Source organism: Podarcis raffonei, chromosome 10, assembly GCF_027172205.1.
Source record: "Podarcis raffonei isolate rPodRaf1 chromosome 10, rPodRaf1.pri, whole genome shotgun sequence".
Classification (NCBI taxonomy): domain Eukaryota; kingdom Metazoa; phylum Chordata; class Lepidosauria; order Squamata; family Lacertidae; genus Podarcis; species Podarcis raffonei.
Genome location: NC_070611.1, coordinates 76,094,699 through 76,112,218, shown reverse-complemented (window position 1 = coordinate 76,112,218; position 17,520 = coordinate 76,094,699). Strand labels below are relative to the sequence as shown.

The 17,520-nt window shown below is 46.9% G+C and overlaps 1 protein-coding gene across 1 annotated transcript; it reads right to left on the bottom strand.

The window, feature by feature from the left end:
• Nucleotides 1-205: 205 nt before the first annotated feature.
• On the bottom strand, nt 206-13,585 carry LOC128421777 (guanylyl cyclase-activating protein 1-like). The gene is made up of 4 exons (XM_053404962.1): nt 12,521-13,585; nt 8,274-8,423; nt 4,793-4,883; nt 206-651 (listed from the first exon to the last, which is right to left on the bottom strand). Exons 1-4 carry the CDS (start codon nt 12,716-12,718, stop codon nt 521-523), a joined length of 570 nt encoding a protein of 189 aa, XP_053260937.1. The 5' UTR covers nt 12,719-13,585; the 3' UTR covers nt 206-520.
• Between the last annotated feature and the right edge of the window lie 3,935 nt (nt 13,586-17,520).

Below are 17,520 nucleotides of genomic sequence, written 5' to 3'. Positions count from 1 at the left end.
CAGCGGCCAAGGGAGGTGGACATGCGCAGACAGGTGTGTTTGTGCTGGCAGAGGTGGCTTCGCTCACTGTGCGTCAAGAGCCCCATCGAGACCTGCCCCAGCAACTAACCTTCTAACTGCGAGAGTCTTGAGAAAAGGAGAAGCGTGGCTGCCTAGAAACCTCCTACTGCTTCCATGAAGATATCTAAAAGCTACTCTTCCCTAGCAGTGCATACAGAGTGTGCTGTGTTCATAAAACTAGGAGGCCCCACGCCCAGCCTGTGGTTCTGAGGACAGACTGGCTTAACCTCCCACGTCTAGGCAGTCGGGAGAGCAGATGAACGGGGAGAAAATGGCCTGTGGACCACTTATCCATTCAGGTCATGCTCTTTTGCTTGTTCTGCAAATGCACCTTGCTCCCCTTCCACCAAACGCATCTACCCTCCGGGATTCCTCCTCCTCCTCCTCCTCCTCCAGGTATTCTCTGCTGCTTCCAACACCTGAGGAAGCTCACTTCCTCCCCTGTATCCCTGCCCAGCCGCTAGACACTGTTTCGCCGCCGGCTGTTGATCATGGACACAATGTGATCCAAGTCCAGGCTCTTCATCATCACTTCCATGAACTCCTCGTCTTTCCTCGCGCCTTCGATGAACTCCTCCAGAGATAGCTCACCTGAGGGGCAGAGAAACAGGAGACAGTGAGAGAAGGAGAAAACGGGCTTCCCCCTCCAGTCCATTTTCATTTTTTCTTGAAGGAGAGTTAAAACTGTAGCAGGAGCCCCCCCCACCCCCATCATTCAGTTTGTACAAACTTCACACACACTCACACTCACACACTACATACGCTACGCTTCTGTTATAAATTCATAGAAAATCAACCATACATCGGATTTGCACTGTTCCACTTTTATTTTACTCCATGAAGGAAGGACTACAAAATGGGGAAGGTTTGATACAGGCCAGCCATAATCCCTTCACCATCCCAGCACATCCACAGGAGCCCTGCCCAGTTGCTATGCCAACCCTGATGATCCCAGACAGAAGACAATCAAGATCACAAAGAACTTGCATATGGGAGTGGATTCAGCATGGACTGGAACAAAGGACAATGATCAGCTCTTCCCTCTGGGGGCAGGAAACTGCGACTACCTTTTGTCATCAGAAAATGACTCATGGGGAGGGGGAAAGCGGGAACCAGCCAGGTGACAGGACACTCAGGTTACCACCAACTCCTCCCTCAACCCCTCCTTTCTGTAATGTATGCATGATGTTTCTGGGGGTGGGCTTGACCTAGAGGATGGGAATTTCAAAAGGTTTTATAAGGTCTTGCACACCATTTTTCTGGGTCTTTCCTTTCTCTTGCAAATGAGGGGAACACCCTGTTGCAACAGTTCAATAAAGGCCAAGCCTACAGGCTGCTGATTTGCTCCAATTTACTCTGGTTGGTGTCTTTACTTTTTGTCCAAGGGAGCCCTCGAATTATTCCGGTAACAAAACTATGGAACTTGCTCCCACAACAGTCAGGGATGGCCACCAATCTACATGGATTTAAAAGAGGATGAGATAAATCTGTGGAGGAGAGGGCTATTGATGGCTAGGCTCTGCCTCTAAAATGCTTCTGAATACAGTGGGGCCTTGGTTCTCAAACGCCTTGGTACTCAAACGCCGAAAATCCGGAAGTAAGTGTTCCAGTTTTTGAATGTTTTTCGGAAGCCGAACATCCAATTCAGCTGTCAGCTATTGTTTCCGGGCTGCCTGCACCAATCAGAAGCTGCGCCTTGGTTTTCAAACATTTTGGAAGTCAAACGGACTTCTGGAATGGATTAAGTTTGACGCTTTTGTTTTTGCTATTTAATTTGCGTTTTTGTTTTTGAGGCTTTTTGATTAATTTGTTTTTGTTTCTGTGACTGTGTGGAACCCAGTTCAGCTACTGATTGATTGATTGTGTGACTGCAGAAATGGATAAAAGCCCTCCATCCAAACAATGACTATCATCAGTGCAGGCAAGAAATTTTTATTATTTTTTATCATCTACAATACTGTCTTATTTATTTTATAGTACAATACATTGAGCAGTTCGAAAGCACCTCAAAGTGCAAGTAGATAAATAGGTCCCGCTCCGGCGGGAAGGTAAACGGCGTTTCCATGCGCTGCTCTGGTTCGCCAGAAGCGGCTTAGTCCTGCTGGCCACATGACCCGGAAGCTGTACGCCGGCTCCCTGGCCAGTAAAGCGAGATGAGTGCCACAACCCCAGAGTCGTTCGCGACTGGACCTAATGGTCAGGGGTCCCTTTACCTTTACAATCCATTGATTACTGCTTTCATTTTATGGATCAGTGGTCTCATAATTGTTAGATAGTAATATTCATGTTAAATTCATGTTTTAGGGGTTGTTTTTAGAAGCCTGGAATGGATTAATCCATTTTGCATTACTTTCTATGGGAAAGCACGCCTTGGTTTTGGAATGCTTTGGTTTTGGAACGGACTTCCAGAACGGATTAAGTTTGAGAACCAAGGGACCGCTGTACCAGTTGCTGGAAATCCCAGGAAGGGAGAGGGCTCTTGTGCTCCAATCCTGCTTCCTGGTTCCCCACTTAGGCACCTTGGCCACTGTGAGAACAGGATGCTGGAGTAGGTGGGCCATTGGCCTCATCCAGTAGGGTCTTCTTATGTTTTCAAGTATCTGGGACCTTCTACATGCAAAGCGAGTGCTCTACTCGCTGAGCCACAGCCCTTCCAGATCTGGTTGCAGCAAACTCAGTAAAGTAACTATGCGTCATTCTTCCTTAGTTCCAGTTACAGAAAGGTAGCCGTGTTGGTCTGCCATAGTCAAAACAAAATTTTTTTCCCCTTCTAGTAGCACCTTAAAGACCAACTAAGTTAGTTCTTGGTATGAGCTTTCGTGTGCATGCACACTTCTTCAGATACCAAGAACTAACTTAGTTGGTCTTTAAGGTGCTACTGGAAGGGGAAAAAAAATTTGTCATTCTTCCTTGCAACTCTTCTCTGCAGAGCTCTGGATCAGGGAAGGTTATCTTTGTTTTGCTGCATGACCTTTTCAGGGATGCTCCTGCGAGCTCCGGATTTGCAAGGCTGGTGGAGGAGCCTTCTTGCAAAGTCTTCACTTTGGCCTAGCAAACTATACTTTGAGTCAGATCCCCTGAACTCCCAGCCAGGGGTTGTTTAGGTGGTACTGCCTTGTCACTCTGTCCTGTCAACTGAACTTTAGCCAGAACTCAAATGAGAAAACGTGGGTTACTGGTTAAAATATGGTTTAGCATTTTCAAAACTCAGTAGAGCAAGAAACTAGTTCGCTGTGATCTGAGCCTCACAGCAAAACAAAAACCTAGAGAAGGTGAATTCCCCAACCTGGTGCCCTCAAGATGTTTTGGACCAATTTAGTGGTTTCCAAACTGGATAGTACAGTCCCCTGGGAGGCAGTGGGTGCTGCACTTGTAAATGACTATCAGACTTTGAACAGCTGGTATCTCTAGCTCAAGTTCATCCATTCTGTTGAAAATTAAACTAAATAGTTTTTATTGGATTTTGAGTAAATGTACAATTAATTGTTACGGTTTTGCATTTTATTGTGTTATTTACTTTCCACGGTGGGTTGTGCAAACCTCTATTCTGAATAATGTTGTTTTTTTAATAGGGTAAGAGGCATTGGGGATGAGTTTATTAAACCTTCCACTAACCCTGATTGGCATGATCTATGGTCTGGGATTATGTGGGTTGCAGGACACCAGCTGATTTAGACTCTTATCCTCTAACAAGTGCATGTAACAAAACCTTTTAAAAAAAAGAAGTACTGAGCAGAGAAGTTGTGATTCCTGCACTTCAGGGGGTTGGGCTAGATGACCCTTGGTGCCTCTTCCAACTATGACTCTATGAAAACAGGTTCTTCCTCCTTTTCTTCCTGCCTCTTGTCCTCAGTGCTAACCATAGAATCATAGAATCATAGAGTTGGAAGAGACCACAAGGGCCATCGAGTCCAACCCCCTGCCAAGCAGGAAACACCATCAGAGCACTCCTGACATATGATTGTCAAGCCTCTGCTTAAAGACCTCCAAAGAAGGAGACTCCACCACACTCCTTGGCAGCAAATTCCACTGTTGAACAGCTCTTACTGTCAGGAAGTTCTTCCTAATGTTTAGGTGGAATCTTCTTTCCTGCAGTTTGGATCCATTGCTCCGTGTCCGCTTCTCTGGAGCAGCAGAAAACAACCTTTCTCCCTCCTCTATGTGACATCCTTTTATATATTTGAACATGGCTATCATATCACACCTTAACCTCCTCTTCTCCAGGCTAAACATGCCCAACTCCCTTAGCCGTTCCTCATAAGGCATCGTTTCCAGGCCTTTGACCATTTTGGTTGCCCTCCTCTGGACACGTTCCAGTTTGTCAGTGTCCTTCTTGAACTGTGGTGCCCAGAACTGGACACAGTACTCCAGGTGAGGTCTGACCTCTCTCTTCCAAAAAGAGTTTCCCTCTCCACAGAGCCCCAGATGTTCTCAGGGCCCAGTTATGGGCATTTGTGTATAATGTGTAGTTCGCCCATCGCTGCCAGCTGGATGTGGGATAGGTGAGAGGGTTGCCTTCTATTCTGAGGCCCATGTGGTGAAGGGAGGAGGGCCCTGTTCAGGGTTGGGGAGGGTGTCTGTGCAATGGGTTCAAGCTCTGCTCTTTTTGGCCCAGAGTTTGGAACCTGCAGAGTTCTAGGCAGCGAAGTTTGCAACGGACTGCGGGACCAGGGTGGGCCTGGGGAAGGGCTTCAGAGCCAGCGGGGAGGGTCTCGGGGGAGGGGGGTCTCACCGTCGCCGTTGACATCAATCCTGTTGAAGACACGGTTGGTGAATTCCTCTGCGCTCGTCTCGTGGTCGCAGCCATTGATGGCACGGATTGCCTGAAATGGAAGAGTTTGGCGCTTATTTGGTTCAATTCATAAACAACTGCTGCATAAAAATCATTGTTTACAATTGCTGTTTAATATCAGCAATTGCAACAGCTAATGTACAGAAACCCAGAATGAGTTGAGAATGTCCCCTGCCCTAGCAAAATGTCTCGTTAGTTAATTGCAACAGCAGCTGCAAACCTTGAGTTGCTCTGATGCGTGTTTTAGGAACAATGCTATTTTGTGGGTTTTATATATTGCCTTAGTTTTGTTTTGCCTTCTTGGAATCCTACCTGTGTCTTGTGCAAAGGTTAGAATAAAGGAAAAGGTAAAGGAACCCCTGACCATTAGGTCCAGTCGTGGCCGACTCTGGGGTTGCGGCGCTCATCTCGCTTTATTGGCCGAGGGAGCCGGCGTACAGCTTCCAGGTCATGTGGCCAGCAGGACTAAGCCGCTTCTGGAGAACCAGAGCAGCGCATGGAAACGCTATTTACCTTCCTGCCAGAGTGGGACCTATTTATCTACTTGCACTTTCATGTGCTTTTGAACTGCTAGGTTGGCAGGAGCAGGGACCGAGCAACGGGAGCTCATCCCATCGCGGGGATTCGAATTGCCGACCTTCTGATCGGCAAGTCCTAGGCTCAGTGGTTTAACCCACAGCGCCACCCACATCCCTAAGGTTAGGATAGAAATCACCTAAATAAAACCATGGCTGTCGCCTTTGCTCATTACACCAGAACTTGTGGGCATTCAACGGAGCTGAATGTTGGAAAATTCAGGACTGATAGAAAATTCATGCCATGCATAGTTAAACTATGGAACTCGCTGCCTCAGGAGGCCCTGATGGCCACCAACTTGGATGAACGGGGAAGGGTTGGGCCAGAGCAAGGCACACAGACCCAACATACCTGCCTGAAGGAATCTGCGAAGATGTGGAGAAGCTCAACCCTCGCTTACAAGGTAAAATATACCAATAAGATATTAACAGGTTGGGGAAGAAAACAAGAGTCAGGAGAGCTTTTAAAGGCCATCCCTCACAGCAATGTGGGATCAAAAGAAAACATTTGTTTCCAAACTAAGCATAGGTTCCATATGAACCTACCCGGACCCTGATATCATCTTCTGAGGCCCTTTCTCGCGTCACTCCTCCACGAGAGATCCGGAGGGTGGCAACACGAGAACGGGGCCTTCTCTGCAGTGGCTCCCTGTTTGTGGAATGCTCTCTCCAGGGAGGTTTGCCTGGTGCCTTCATTATACACCTTTAGACGACAGGCAAAAATGTTCCTCTTTAACCAGGCCTTTGGCTGATTGACACCCAACGCCCTTTTAAAATGTGTTGTGGGAATAACACTTGTAGTTTAATGGTGAATTTTGGATATAATGTAAAAGATTTGCATTATTATAAAAGATGTAGGAGAAAATGATTAAATAACAGGAGCCACAAAGGGGAGGATGGAAGTTCTCTGGAACCTTGTCTTTATGTTGTGTGTTGTATGTTTGTGATTGTAAAATTTTAACTTGAAAAACAAATAAATAAATTTATTAAAATAAAATGAGTTGTGGGAGGGGGGGTTATTGGGTTGTTCCCATTTTGATTATGTATTTTGGGTTTGTTTATTTTATTTTGCGGGTATAGGGCAGTGTGCAAATTTAATAAATAAAAATAGGGGGAAAATGAAAAATCAGGACATGGCTGTGAAGGGGAACCCTGGGTGGAGTTGGAAAAGGTTTGGAAAATGGCCAGCAAAATGAACAAGATGATGGGGCAACCAGAGGTGCAGCAGGGGGCCTGGGGAAAGAAGCAGCCCACAAGCGAGGATTGAAGGCCACTTACAGTGGAGCCAGCCTCAAAGTTCTTGTATGAATTTACAATGCCTTGGACAACTTAGAGAGTTCTGGGGTCGCTTGAACCACCATATCCCAGCTCAGTTGCCAAGATAATTTGCAGGAGTGTCGCTGGAACATTCTCCAAGCTGTCAAGGCTCATTTGACAACAATGTAAGAACATAAGAAACACCCGTTAGATGAGGCCACGGGTCCATATTGCCCAGCTTCCTGTTCTCACAGGGGCCAACCAGTTGCCCTAATGGGAAACACGTAATCAGGATTCGAACCCAAGAGCACTTTCTCCCCCTCCTGCAGTTTCCAGCCAATGACATTATAAAGCACCGCTGCCTCCAGCTGTGAAGGTGAAGCAGAGCCATCACGGGCAGAACTCACCCCAGTGCTCTCCAAGAAACCAAGGGCTCACCCAACGTTTCCTGTTGCCCCGCTGCTTTCCCCTGGGGAAAACCACTCTTTAGTGCTCAATGGGACCAAACGGCACTTTGGGTTTTCTTTGGACTGACGTTTGCCCTGATTTAGCACCAAAGAGCAGGTTTTCCCTGAGAAAATGGGTCGAGTGGAAAACTGCTTGGACCTGTGATTTCTAGACACGGGACAACCGGAGGTATGGATGAGGCCCCAATTTTTAGTTTCACCATTCCGGTCCTGTGGAACTCTCTGTCGCCGGAGATGCAGCAGGCGCCTTCTTTGCCAACTTTCAAGCGCCTACTGAAAACTTTTCTATTCTGCCCGAACCCTATGCAGACAGTAAAGGACCAATCTATACTCGTGAGTTATAACATTATAACTGCGATATAAAAAGGTGACACCAGGCAGCGCTGTACAGCAGTCAATGTAAACTTGCATTGAGAGCTAGCTATATAATGTATTTTTTCTTAGCTTTTTAAAATAGATTAGCGTAGACTCAGCCCCAGACACCATCCTTCCACAATGGTTAACCAATGTATGTTTTTAGCTCTTTTGTGGTTTTTATTGTATAGCTTTGTTTGCCTTGCTGTAAACCGCTTTGATATACAGTGGTACCTCAGGTTACATACGCTTCAGGTTACATACGCTTCAGGTTACAGACTCCGCTAAGCCAGAAATAGTACCTTGGGTTAAGAACTTTGCTTCAGGATGAGAACAGAAATCGTGCTCCGGCGGCATGGCGGTAGCAGGAGGCCCCATTAGCTAAAGTGGTGCTTCAGGTTAAGAACAGTTTCAGGTTAAGTACGGACCTCCGGAACGAATTAAGTACTTAACCTGAGGTACCACTGTATTTTCTTATGGCACATTTTTATAAATAAATTACAAATTAAGAGCCCTCTCCTGTTGCTGCTCACCAGCAACTACTATGGTTGGGATCAACCGCCTCTCTTTGGGGATGTGAGTTTTTAGCCTTTGAGCACGTGAAGGGGCAGTGAGAAGAGTGTGTCTCTGAGACTGTGCAGAGCGGCATTCTCCTTTGCCGCTCCAACGTCTGGGATGAGGAAGTGGCTAACCTGCAGACACATTCTAAACTCCCTCTCTAGAAATCAGCACTGGCGCCCTTTGCAAGAAAACAGAGTTCTCTGTTACCTGGATGATATTGAGCAGCTCACTGCGGTCAATGCAGCCGTTTCCATCCACATCGTAGAGCTTGAAGTACCAGCGCAGCTTCTGCTCCATCTTTCCTCGCAGGATAAGGCTGAGGGCAGCCACGTACTCCATGAAGTCAATATGGCCATCCTGGGGAGGGGGAGCAGGAGAAAAGCAGAGGAGGTATGGAGGGCAGAATTAAGAAAACTAGGCAGGGAGAGCAGAGGCTGGTGCAAATTGTGACCTGGCTGGTTGGCGTTGAAGACTGTTCAGATGTCAAGGAGATAAACAACTATCTGACTTTTAGAAGACACCTGAAGGCAGCCCTGTTTCGGGAAGCTTTTCATAGAATCATAGAATCATAGAGTTGGAAGAGACCACAAGGGCCATCGAGTCCAACCCCCTGCCAAGCAGGAAACACCATCAGAGCACTCCTGACATATGGTTGTCAAGCCTCTGCTTAAAGACCTCCAAAGAAGGAGACTCCACCACACTCCTTGGCAGCAAATTCCACTGTCAAACAGCTCTTACTGTCAGGAAGTTCTTCCTAATGTTTAGGTGGAATCTTCTTTCCTGCAGTTTGGATCCATTGCTCCATGTCCGCTTCTCTGGAGCAGCAGAAAACAACCTTTCTCCCTCCTCTATGTGACATCCTTTTATATATTTGAACATGGCTATCATATCACCCCTTAACCTCCTCTTCTCCAGGCTAAACATGCCCAGCTCCCTTAGCCGTTCCTCATAAGGCATCGTTTCCAGGCCTTTGACCATTTTGGTTGCCCTCCTCTGGACACGTTCCAGTTTGTCAGTGTCCTTCTTGAACTGTGGTGCCCAGAACTGGACACAGTACTCCAGGTGAGGTCTGACCAGAGCAGAATACAGTGGCACTCTGACTTCCCTTGATCTAGATGCTATACTCCTATTGATGCAGCCCAGAATTGCATTGGCTTTTTTAGCTGCCGCGTCACACTGTTGGCTCATGTCAAGTTTTAATGTTTGATGTTTTATTGTGTTTTTAATATTCTGTTGGGAGTTGCCCAGAGTGGCTGGGGAAACCCAGCCAGATGGGTGGGGTATAAATAACAAATAATAATAATAAATTATTATTATTATTTATTATTAATATACAGGAAAGTGGCAAGCATAGCATACACGCTACTGAACTCCTTGGAGAAAGGGTGGGATAGAAATGAAGCAAAGGCAGTCTTGCTTTTTTAACCACCTGAGTTGGAACATTGGAGAGGTCAGGGTTGCTGCCTTCCCCAGCCACAAACACAAAGAATTGAAGATGCACCACCAGACTGTTTGAGCATGTGCTCTAGGTGCGGGACGGAGCTGATTCAGGTCTACTTCAGAGACCCCCTCTTTCCAGTAGCTTCATCTAGTAGCTACTAGATTACGCAGAGATGACAAGACTGACGTGGAAAATCAGAAAGACCGAAACTTCAGTAGAGATTGGGATAAATATACATAGATATTTACAAGAACACTGTAAACACTTGAACTCTTTGGTAGCCTTTAAATAACTCCTGCAATGTTACAAAGACTTTGGAAACGATGGAGAACAGAAATTTGGATCAACTAAAATATGCAGATTATAAGAAGGACAGATCGTGAAGCTGAGGCTCCAAGACTTTGGCCGCCTCACGAGAAGAGAAGACTCCCTGGAAAAGACCCTGATGTTGGGAAAGATGGAGGGCGCAAGGAGAAGGGGACGGCAGAGGACGAGATGGTGGGACAGTGTTCTCGAAGCTGCCAGCATGAGTTTGACCAAACTGCGGGAGGCAGTGGAAGACAGGAGTGCCTGGCGTGCTCTGGTCCAGGGGGTCACGAAGGATCTGACACGACTAAATGACTCAACAACAACAACATAATATGCAGTTGATATAGATATTTAAAGAATCAGTGGAGGGGAGGAATTCCTAAGATTCTGTATTGGAAATGACGCGGTGGGGCTCCTGCAGGCCAATCAGGTCCCTGATTGGGTGGCTCCTGCGGACTGATCAGACTGCTGCATTCTGGATCCTATTGTTCTAGGATTCAGCTCAGTACACAACACTGTATAAACTGTAACTCTGGGATATTGTGGGAAGTTTTAAAAGCTGATGTCACCCCATGCTTGGGGTTCTTGCTCCTGTGGGGACCTGTTGCGCAACAATAAAGATTGTGGTCTACTGACCACTGTTTTGCTCCAAATTACTTGGCTGGAACTTCCTTCTTTTACTGACCGCATGGACCCACGGGGAACTTGCACCCTGACAAGCTGGGCTGTTGAGTAGTCTCTCAACCTAGAATTTTCCTTATCAATTCAAAAGAATCTTGTTTTATTTGCAATGTTTTTCAAGAATGTTAATTGTGTGATCGGTTTGTAAAACCATTAAAAGTCATTTTAAAAGAAAAAGAAAAAAAGAGAGAGACCCTCTCTTTCCACTGAGACGATGGAGATCATTGCAACCTGTTGTGCCCATCCCTCGTCTAGCGGAAGGCACTCCAGCCTCCTGCTGTCTTCTCATCTCTTGTCTCCCCCACCCCTCCGGTCTAATCCTCTTTGTTCTTGGGTGAACACATCCAGTTCCTTCAGCCTGCCTTTGTAGGACAGCTTTACACAGCTGAGGTTGGGTGGGTGGTTCGCACGCAGGGAAGATTTCCAGAAGCCAAAGCAAGCACCTGTGACCTGTGAGCCGAGCTCAGAGAGCTTTAAGCCGTTGCGAGGGGCCAGCAAGAGCTGTAGTCCAAAAGGTCTGGGGGGCACCAGTTGGAGAAGGCTGGGTTAGGCATTACGGATTGTGCTACCCAGAGATCTGGAGTCCTCATTCTTGCACTGTGCATTTTAACCAAATCAGTGGACCACAGGGGTGTGTTAGAGAGCTGGGCAGGAACAGACCAGGGTCTTCCTGGCTTGCCTTTTATCCTTCTCTTCCTTTCAGGAAGCTCAAGGAAATTTGCACAAGTCTCCCAATGGATGAAAAGCCATGGTTTTCCCAGTAGTGATGTATGGAAGTGAGAGCTGGACCATAAAGAAGGCTGATCGCCGAAGAATTGATGCTTTTGAATTCTGGTGCTGGAGGAGACTCTTGAGAGTCCCATGGACTGCAAGAAGATCAAACCTCTCCATTCTCAAGGAAATCAGCCCTGAGTGCTCACTGGAAGGACAGATCCTGAAGCTGAGGCTCCAATACTTTGGCCACCTCATGAGAAGAGAAGACTCCCTGGAAAAGACCCTGATGTTGGGAAAGATGGAGGGCACAAGGAGAAGGGGACGACAGAGGATGAGATGGTTGGATGGTGTTCTTGAAGCTACCAGCATGAGTTTGATCAAACTGCGGGAGGCAGTGGAGGACAGAAGTGCCTGGCGTGCTCTGGTCCAGGGGGTCACGAAGAGTCGGACACAACTAAACGACTAAACAACAACAACCCAATGGATGTCCCATCCAGGCAGAGATGAGATTCACACCTCCTTGTTACTTTCTCCTAAGATTCTCATGCTGTTCCGCCCAGACCTAATTTTTCTACAGAGGAGGGATTTGGGGTGACAACACCCCAAGTTCCTTTCTGCTGCATTTTGCTTTTAAAGCACTTAAAAACAAAACAAGAAACCAAAGCAGCTAAATTATGTTCATGAGCTTGGTACTAATTTTTGATCGCTCACAGACGGGTTTTCTTTTTCACCCATAGCGCGAGATGGAATTTGCAACTTGTGTTACAGGTAACGCACACAGAAATTCAACCGGAGGATCAGCACGTAGAAGATGAGTTATCTATATCTACTTGCCATTGTACCTCTATCTGTTATACTCGTGTAATGAAATATCTATAGCCACATTTCGTTAAAAGTATGAAAAGGTGGTATACAGCACACAAAATTACAATAGGAAAAATAAAAAAGCAATTAAAAACATTCAATGGCACCTACACCTCATCGCTCATGTGATGCTGACCAAATTCACCAATGTTTAAAAAAATCAGAGACAAAACTGCTGTAGCGAATGCAAGGAAGTATTGGTGATGTTACGGGAGCTAGCCAATCGGCGCCTGCTACATTCTTTTCACCATTCCGAAAGTTGTTTCCAAAGTATGCTCTGGGGGGGGGGATGAAGAACCGCTTGCACAGTTCTGGGGGTGTCCTTGAGCTGCTTCTGCTACTCTTAAAATGTCACCGCTACCTCCAGAGTTGCTTTGGTGGCCACCACAGCTAGTTCATTGGCTTTGGAAAACTGGTGCAGCTGAGCCCAGCAGCCTTGGCCTACCTTGTTCATATCAAAGGTGTGGAACATCTGCTCAATGTATTGGTTGGCCTCTGGGTCCAGGCCTCGGAGTCCAAAGAAATGTTTGAATTCATGCTCCGTCAGCTGCCCAGAGGGACACTCCGTCATGAACTTCTTGTACCAGTGGTGAATCTCCAAGGTCTGCAGGTCATCCAGTGTCCTGCTGCCATTGCTTCCCATTCTGTGTGGAGGTGGACCACGGGGAGACCCTCAGCAGCAGCAGCAGCCGCCCTCTCCCACTGGTGGTTGCTACAGGACCGGCTCCTGGCTCCCTTCTGTTTTCACAATAGACATCCAAATCATGTTAAGCAGCACTGGGGGAGATCTTTCCAAGCCAATTATAGCCTTCTAATCTGATCTCAGACCCATTTAGAAGCCTTTAAAGCTTCAATGATACAAAGAGGGAATGGAAAGAACGGGGAAGAATAATCCAGGAAAAGGTTGCTATTACGGGAGCTTAATCAGAAAAGGTGAAGGGGTTAATCAGATATTTGTACCAAAAATTGACCAGAGGCTGACCTCTTCTTTCTTTCTTGCATTGCTTCTTTTTACACACCATCTGAATTTTCAGACATTGGAGATCCACCCTTTCTACAAGTTGTTCATGATTGTGTCTTACTAATGGAGCATAAACTCAAGCATTTCTTTGGACCTGGCAGTCATGCAAGCAATGCTTTATTTCTGTTTGAATCCCAAGGCTGTGGCTATGGGAGAAACAAGACACTTCTGGGGTGTTAATGCTCCCTTGTAGGCTCAGGTTGTGTATATGTGTAAATGAACCATACATCATAAAGACACCAGTCTCTGCTGTGCCTCATTCCAAAAGAAAACACAAACCCTAGGGGAAAGCGCCTGGAACACTTGGAATGCCACATTGCTAAGAGATTGGGGTGGCGTGCAACACTGGCGTCAGAAGTGGAATTCAAGTTTCCCAGAGGAGGACCTATGATCGAAGTGTTCCTGAGCAGGGTATATATACAGCCAGAGGATCAGCCCTTAGCTATAACCTGCCTACCATGCAGAATATGAGCTATCTCATATTCTCGTACCTCTATCTGTTATTACTTGTACGCTGAAATATTTCTGTATAAAAAGGCGGCATACAACACACAAAATGAGAATAAGATAAATAAAAAGCAATTTAAAACATTTGTGGGCATTTACACCTCATCCACCATCCTATGCTCACCAAATTCACCTTTTAAAAATCAATGACAAAACTGCTCTAGTGAATGCAAGGAAGTATTGGTGATGTTACGGGAGCTAGCCAATCGGCACCTGGTACATTCTTTTCACCATTCCGAAAGGTGTTTCCAAAGTATGCTCCTGGGGGGCAGGGGGGAAGGAAGAACCGCCTACACAGTTCTGGGGTGTCCTTGAACTGCTTCTGCTACTCTTAAAATGTCACTGCTACTTTGGTGGCCACCACAGCTAGTTCATTGGCTTTGGAAAACTGGTGCAGCTGAGCCCAGCAGCCTTGGCCTACCTTGTTCATATCGAAGGTGTGGAACATCTGCTCAATGTATTGGTTGGCCTCTGGGTCCAGGCCTCGGAGTCCAAAGAAATGCTTGAATTCATGCTCCGTCAGCTGCCCAGAGGGACACTCCGTCATGAACTTCTTGTACCAGTGGTGAATCTCCAACGTCTGCAGGTCATCCAGTGTCCTGCTGCCATTGCTTCCCATTCTGTGTGGAGGTGGACCACGGGGAGACCCTCAGCAGCAGCAGCAGCCGCCCTCTCCCACTGGTGGTTGCTACAGGACCGGCTCCTGGCTCCCTTCTGTTTTCACAATAGACATCCAAATCATGTTAAGCAGCACTGGGGGAGATCTTTCCAAGCCAATTATAGCCTTCTAATCTGATCTCAGACCCATTTAGAGGCCTTTAAAGCTTCAACGATATGCACGGAACGGAAAGAAAAGAAGAGGGAAGAATAATCCAAGAAAGCGCTGCTATTATGGGAGCTAAAGGTGAGGGGGTTAATCAGATATTTGCACCAAACGATGAACAGAGGCTGACCTCTTCTTCCTTTCTTTTTACACGCCATTGCAATTCTCGGGACATATTTTGGGGAGACATATGTTGGATGAAACGACTAACCTCCAGGGTCCTCCAATTATGATGAACATGCCAGCAAGATCATTGATGTCTTATAGTAACACGGAGTCTTCATATGGGAGCAAAGCATTTCAAGATCTATGCCCCAGACTCTGCGTACAATTTCTGGAAGTTTTTGGTCGAGGACACCCCCTAATAATAATGGGGGGGAAATGGTTTTGATAAAACAAAAGTTGTTGTAGGCCTGTGGGTCGACCACCCTGTCCTTAAAAGGTATTGCAGGAAATAATAATAATTAAAACTTTTTTTATTTATACCCCACCCTCCCCAGCCAAGGCCGGGCTCAGGGCAGCTAACAACCAATAATAAAAACAAGTTGAATGAATACAACTTAAAAACAAGATTAAAACACAACATTAAAATGCAGTCTCATCACAGGAGGAGAAAGGAAAAAGGAAAGAGAGGGAGGGAATCAAATTGACTCCAAGCCAAAGGCCAGGCGGAACAACTCTGTCTTACAGGCCCTGCGGAAAGAAATCACATCCTGCAATCAGATCTGAAACATATTACAGTATTATTATTATTATTATTATTTGTGGGTGGGGTGGTGGTGAGGGTATCATGGACTGGTTGGACGCATGGGAGGAACCTGCTGGGGAGCCCCCAAGGGAAGGAGGCTCAGATCCCAGGAAGAGGTGGTGGGAAAAGGATGAGGGGCCAGAGAGAGAGGACTAGGGGGAGAAGGAAGTGTTGGAATGTGAAGAGGCTACAGGGCTTAGTGAGCAGGGAGAGTTGGTGGCAGAGAGAAGTCCAGAATAATAAGCAGAAGCGAAAGCAGGAGAGGAGAGGGGCCAAGAGGCAGACAGGAATCAGTCTGGTGAAGAGTCACAATTGCCTCCTTCTCCTGCTGCTCCTGTGACAAGCTCCCTTCCTGCTTCGTCTTCCAGAACCAGGGGAGGCATGAAGAGGGAGGAGGAGAGGTGGGCTCTCAGGAAGGCACAGCCTCCGATTCCTTGGGGGAAATTGTCCTGGAAAGGAAGAGACTTGGGCGGCTGTGGGTAGACAGGGCTCTTCAGTGTTGCAGGAATTTATGTATAGGTGGTGGGGGGGTTGTCCCTCCAGCAGATATCATGCTCATGCAGCCCACTACCAAAATCAGCACCATCACTTTTGTGATTTGTCCCCACAAAACACTTCATCATAGTTTCTTCCTATCTATTCAAAGGGGCTTTGCTGCACAATACCAAATGTCACAATTCACTGATAAATGTATCTGTGTACTGGCTCACTGGGGTAACTTCAGAAATGCATATAGACATGTGAGCTCAGCTACTCAGCAGCCCCTCTGCCTGAGGGATAATTCCTGGCATCCTGATACCTGAGTGCCAGACAGGTAGCCATTCCAGGAATAAGGGTATGGTTAACTTGGCTGGAAACAGGGAAATGTAGAGATCTTTTTTGTTTCACTTCATGGGTGTTTGGTGGAGGGCAAGGGGAACCATGGGGCAGGGTCCAGGATGCTCAGATTACTGCCACCAGACCTCCCCTTTCATGATGTACCCATGATGTATGAGTGATGTAGTTTGGGGGGGTGTAACATGGGGATTGGGACGCGGGTGGCGCTGTGGGTAAAACCTCAGCTCCTAGGACTTGCCGATCGCATGGTCGGCGGTTCGAATCCCCGCGGCGGGGTGCGCTCCCGTTGCTCGGTCCCAGCGCCTGCCAACCTAGCAGTTCGAAAGCACCCCTGGGTGCAAGTAGATAAATAGGGACCGCTTACTAGCGGGAAGGTAAACGGCGTTTCTGTGTGCGGCTCTGCCTCGCCAGGGTAGCTTCGTCACTCTGGCCACGTGATCCGGAAGTGTCTGCGGACAGCGCTGGCTCCCGGCCTATAGAGTGAGATGAGCGCACAACCCCAGAGTCTGTCAAGACTGGCCCGTACGGGCAGGGGTACCTTTACCTTTACCTTTTAACATGGGGATTAGCAGCTAATAAAAGTTTGGATTCTCCTTTGTTTGGGGCTTCCATCTTGTTCCTCGTGGTGGCAGGTGGGAGTCCTGTCGCGACAGTCTTCAATAAAGACCAAGCCTACTGGCTGCTCTTTTGCTCTGGTATTCCTGGCTGGTGTCCTCGTTTTTTGCCCAAGGGATCCCCCAGATTTCTCCGTTAACATCAGCCTCAGCAACTGACAACAGAGCAGGGAGAGCGGGCAGCTGGGGAAAAAAACCCAAACACATGTCAATTCCTATTTGTTAATTTCACCCTCCACCACCAATAAAGAAACCTTTACTAAAAAACAACAACAACAAAATCCTTCCCCATCAATAAGCCCCAAAAGCTGTGTAATTTATTAGTTAATTGCTGTTAATAATTAACTGCCCTGGGATCCTATGGGATGAAAGGTGATTTGAAGGTGAAGGTAATAAAAACAAAAGAATAATAATAAATCAACAGCAACAATAATTTTGATATGACAATAAGAAAATATTATTATTATTATTATTATTATTGGTTAATTAATGGAATTTGAGTATAAATTTCACTTCAGAAATTGGCTCCTCCTCGCAATTTCTTTTTAATTCTACCTTATTAATATTAAGCGCATAACAGTTAAACTGCAGGCCCTGACATATTAACATAAATTACCATATGCAAAACCATTTCCCCGCCCCTCGGAGGGGGCGTGGCTTCCTCGCGGGAAGTTTCCGGAGTGAAGCGGCGCCTGGAAAGACAGCCGCCGTCGCCCGCCTACCCTGATTGGCCTACAACTTCAGACCCGCCTCCGCAGCGCGGCCGCTGATTGGTTCCCTGCGCCGGTGGAAGGGGGAGACCTCGCTTCCTGATTGGCTCCTTGCGTTTTGTTTTCGTGCGGCTCGCTTTGTGGGAAAGAGAGGGAGGAGGAGAGAGAATCCCGCCCTGCTGATT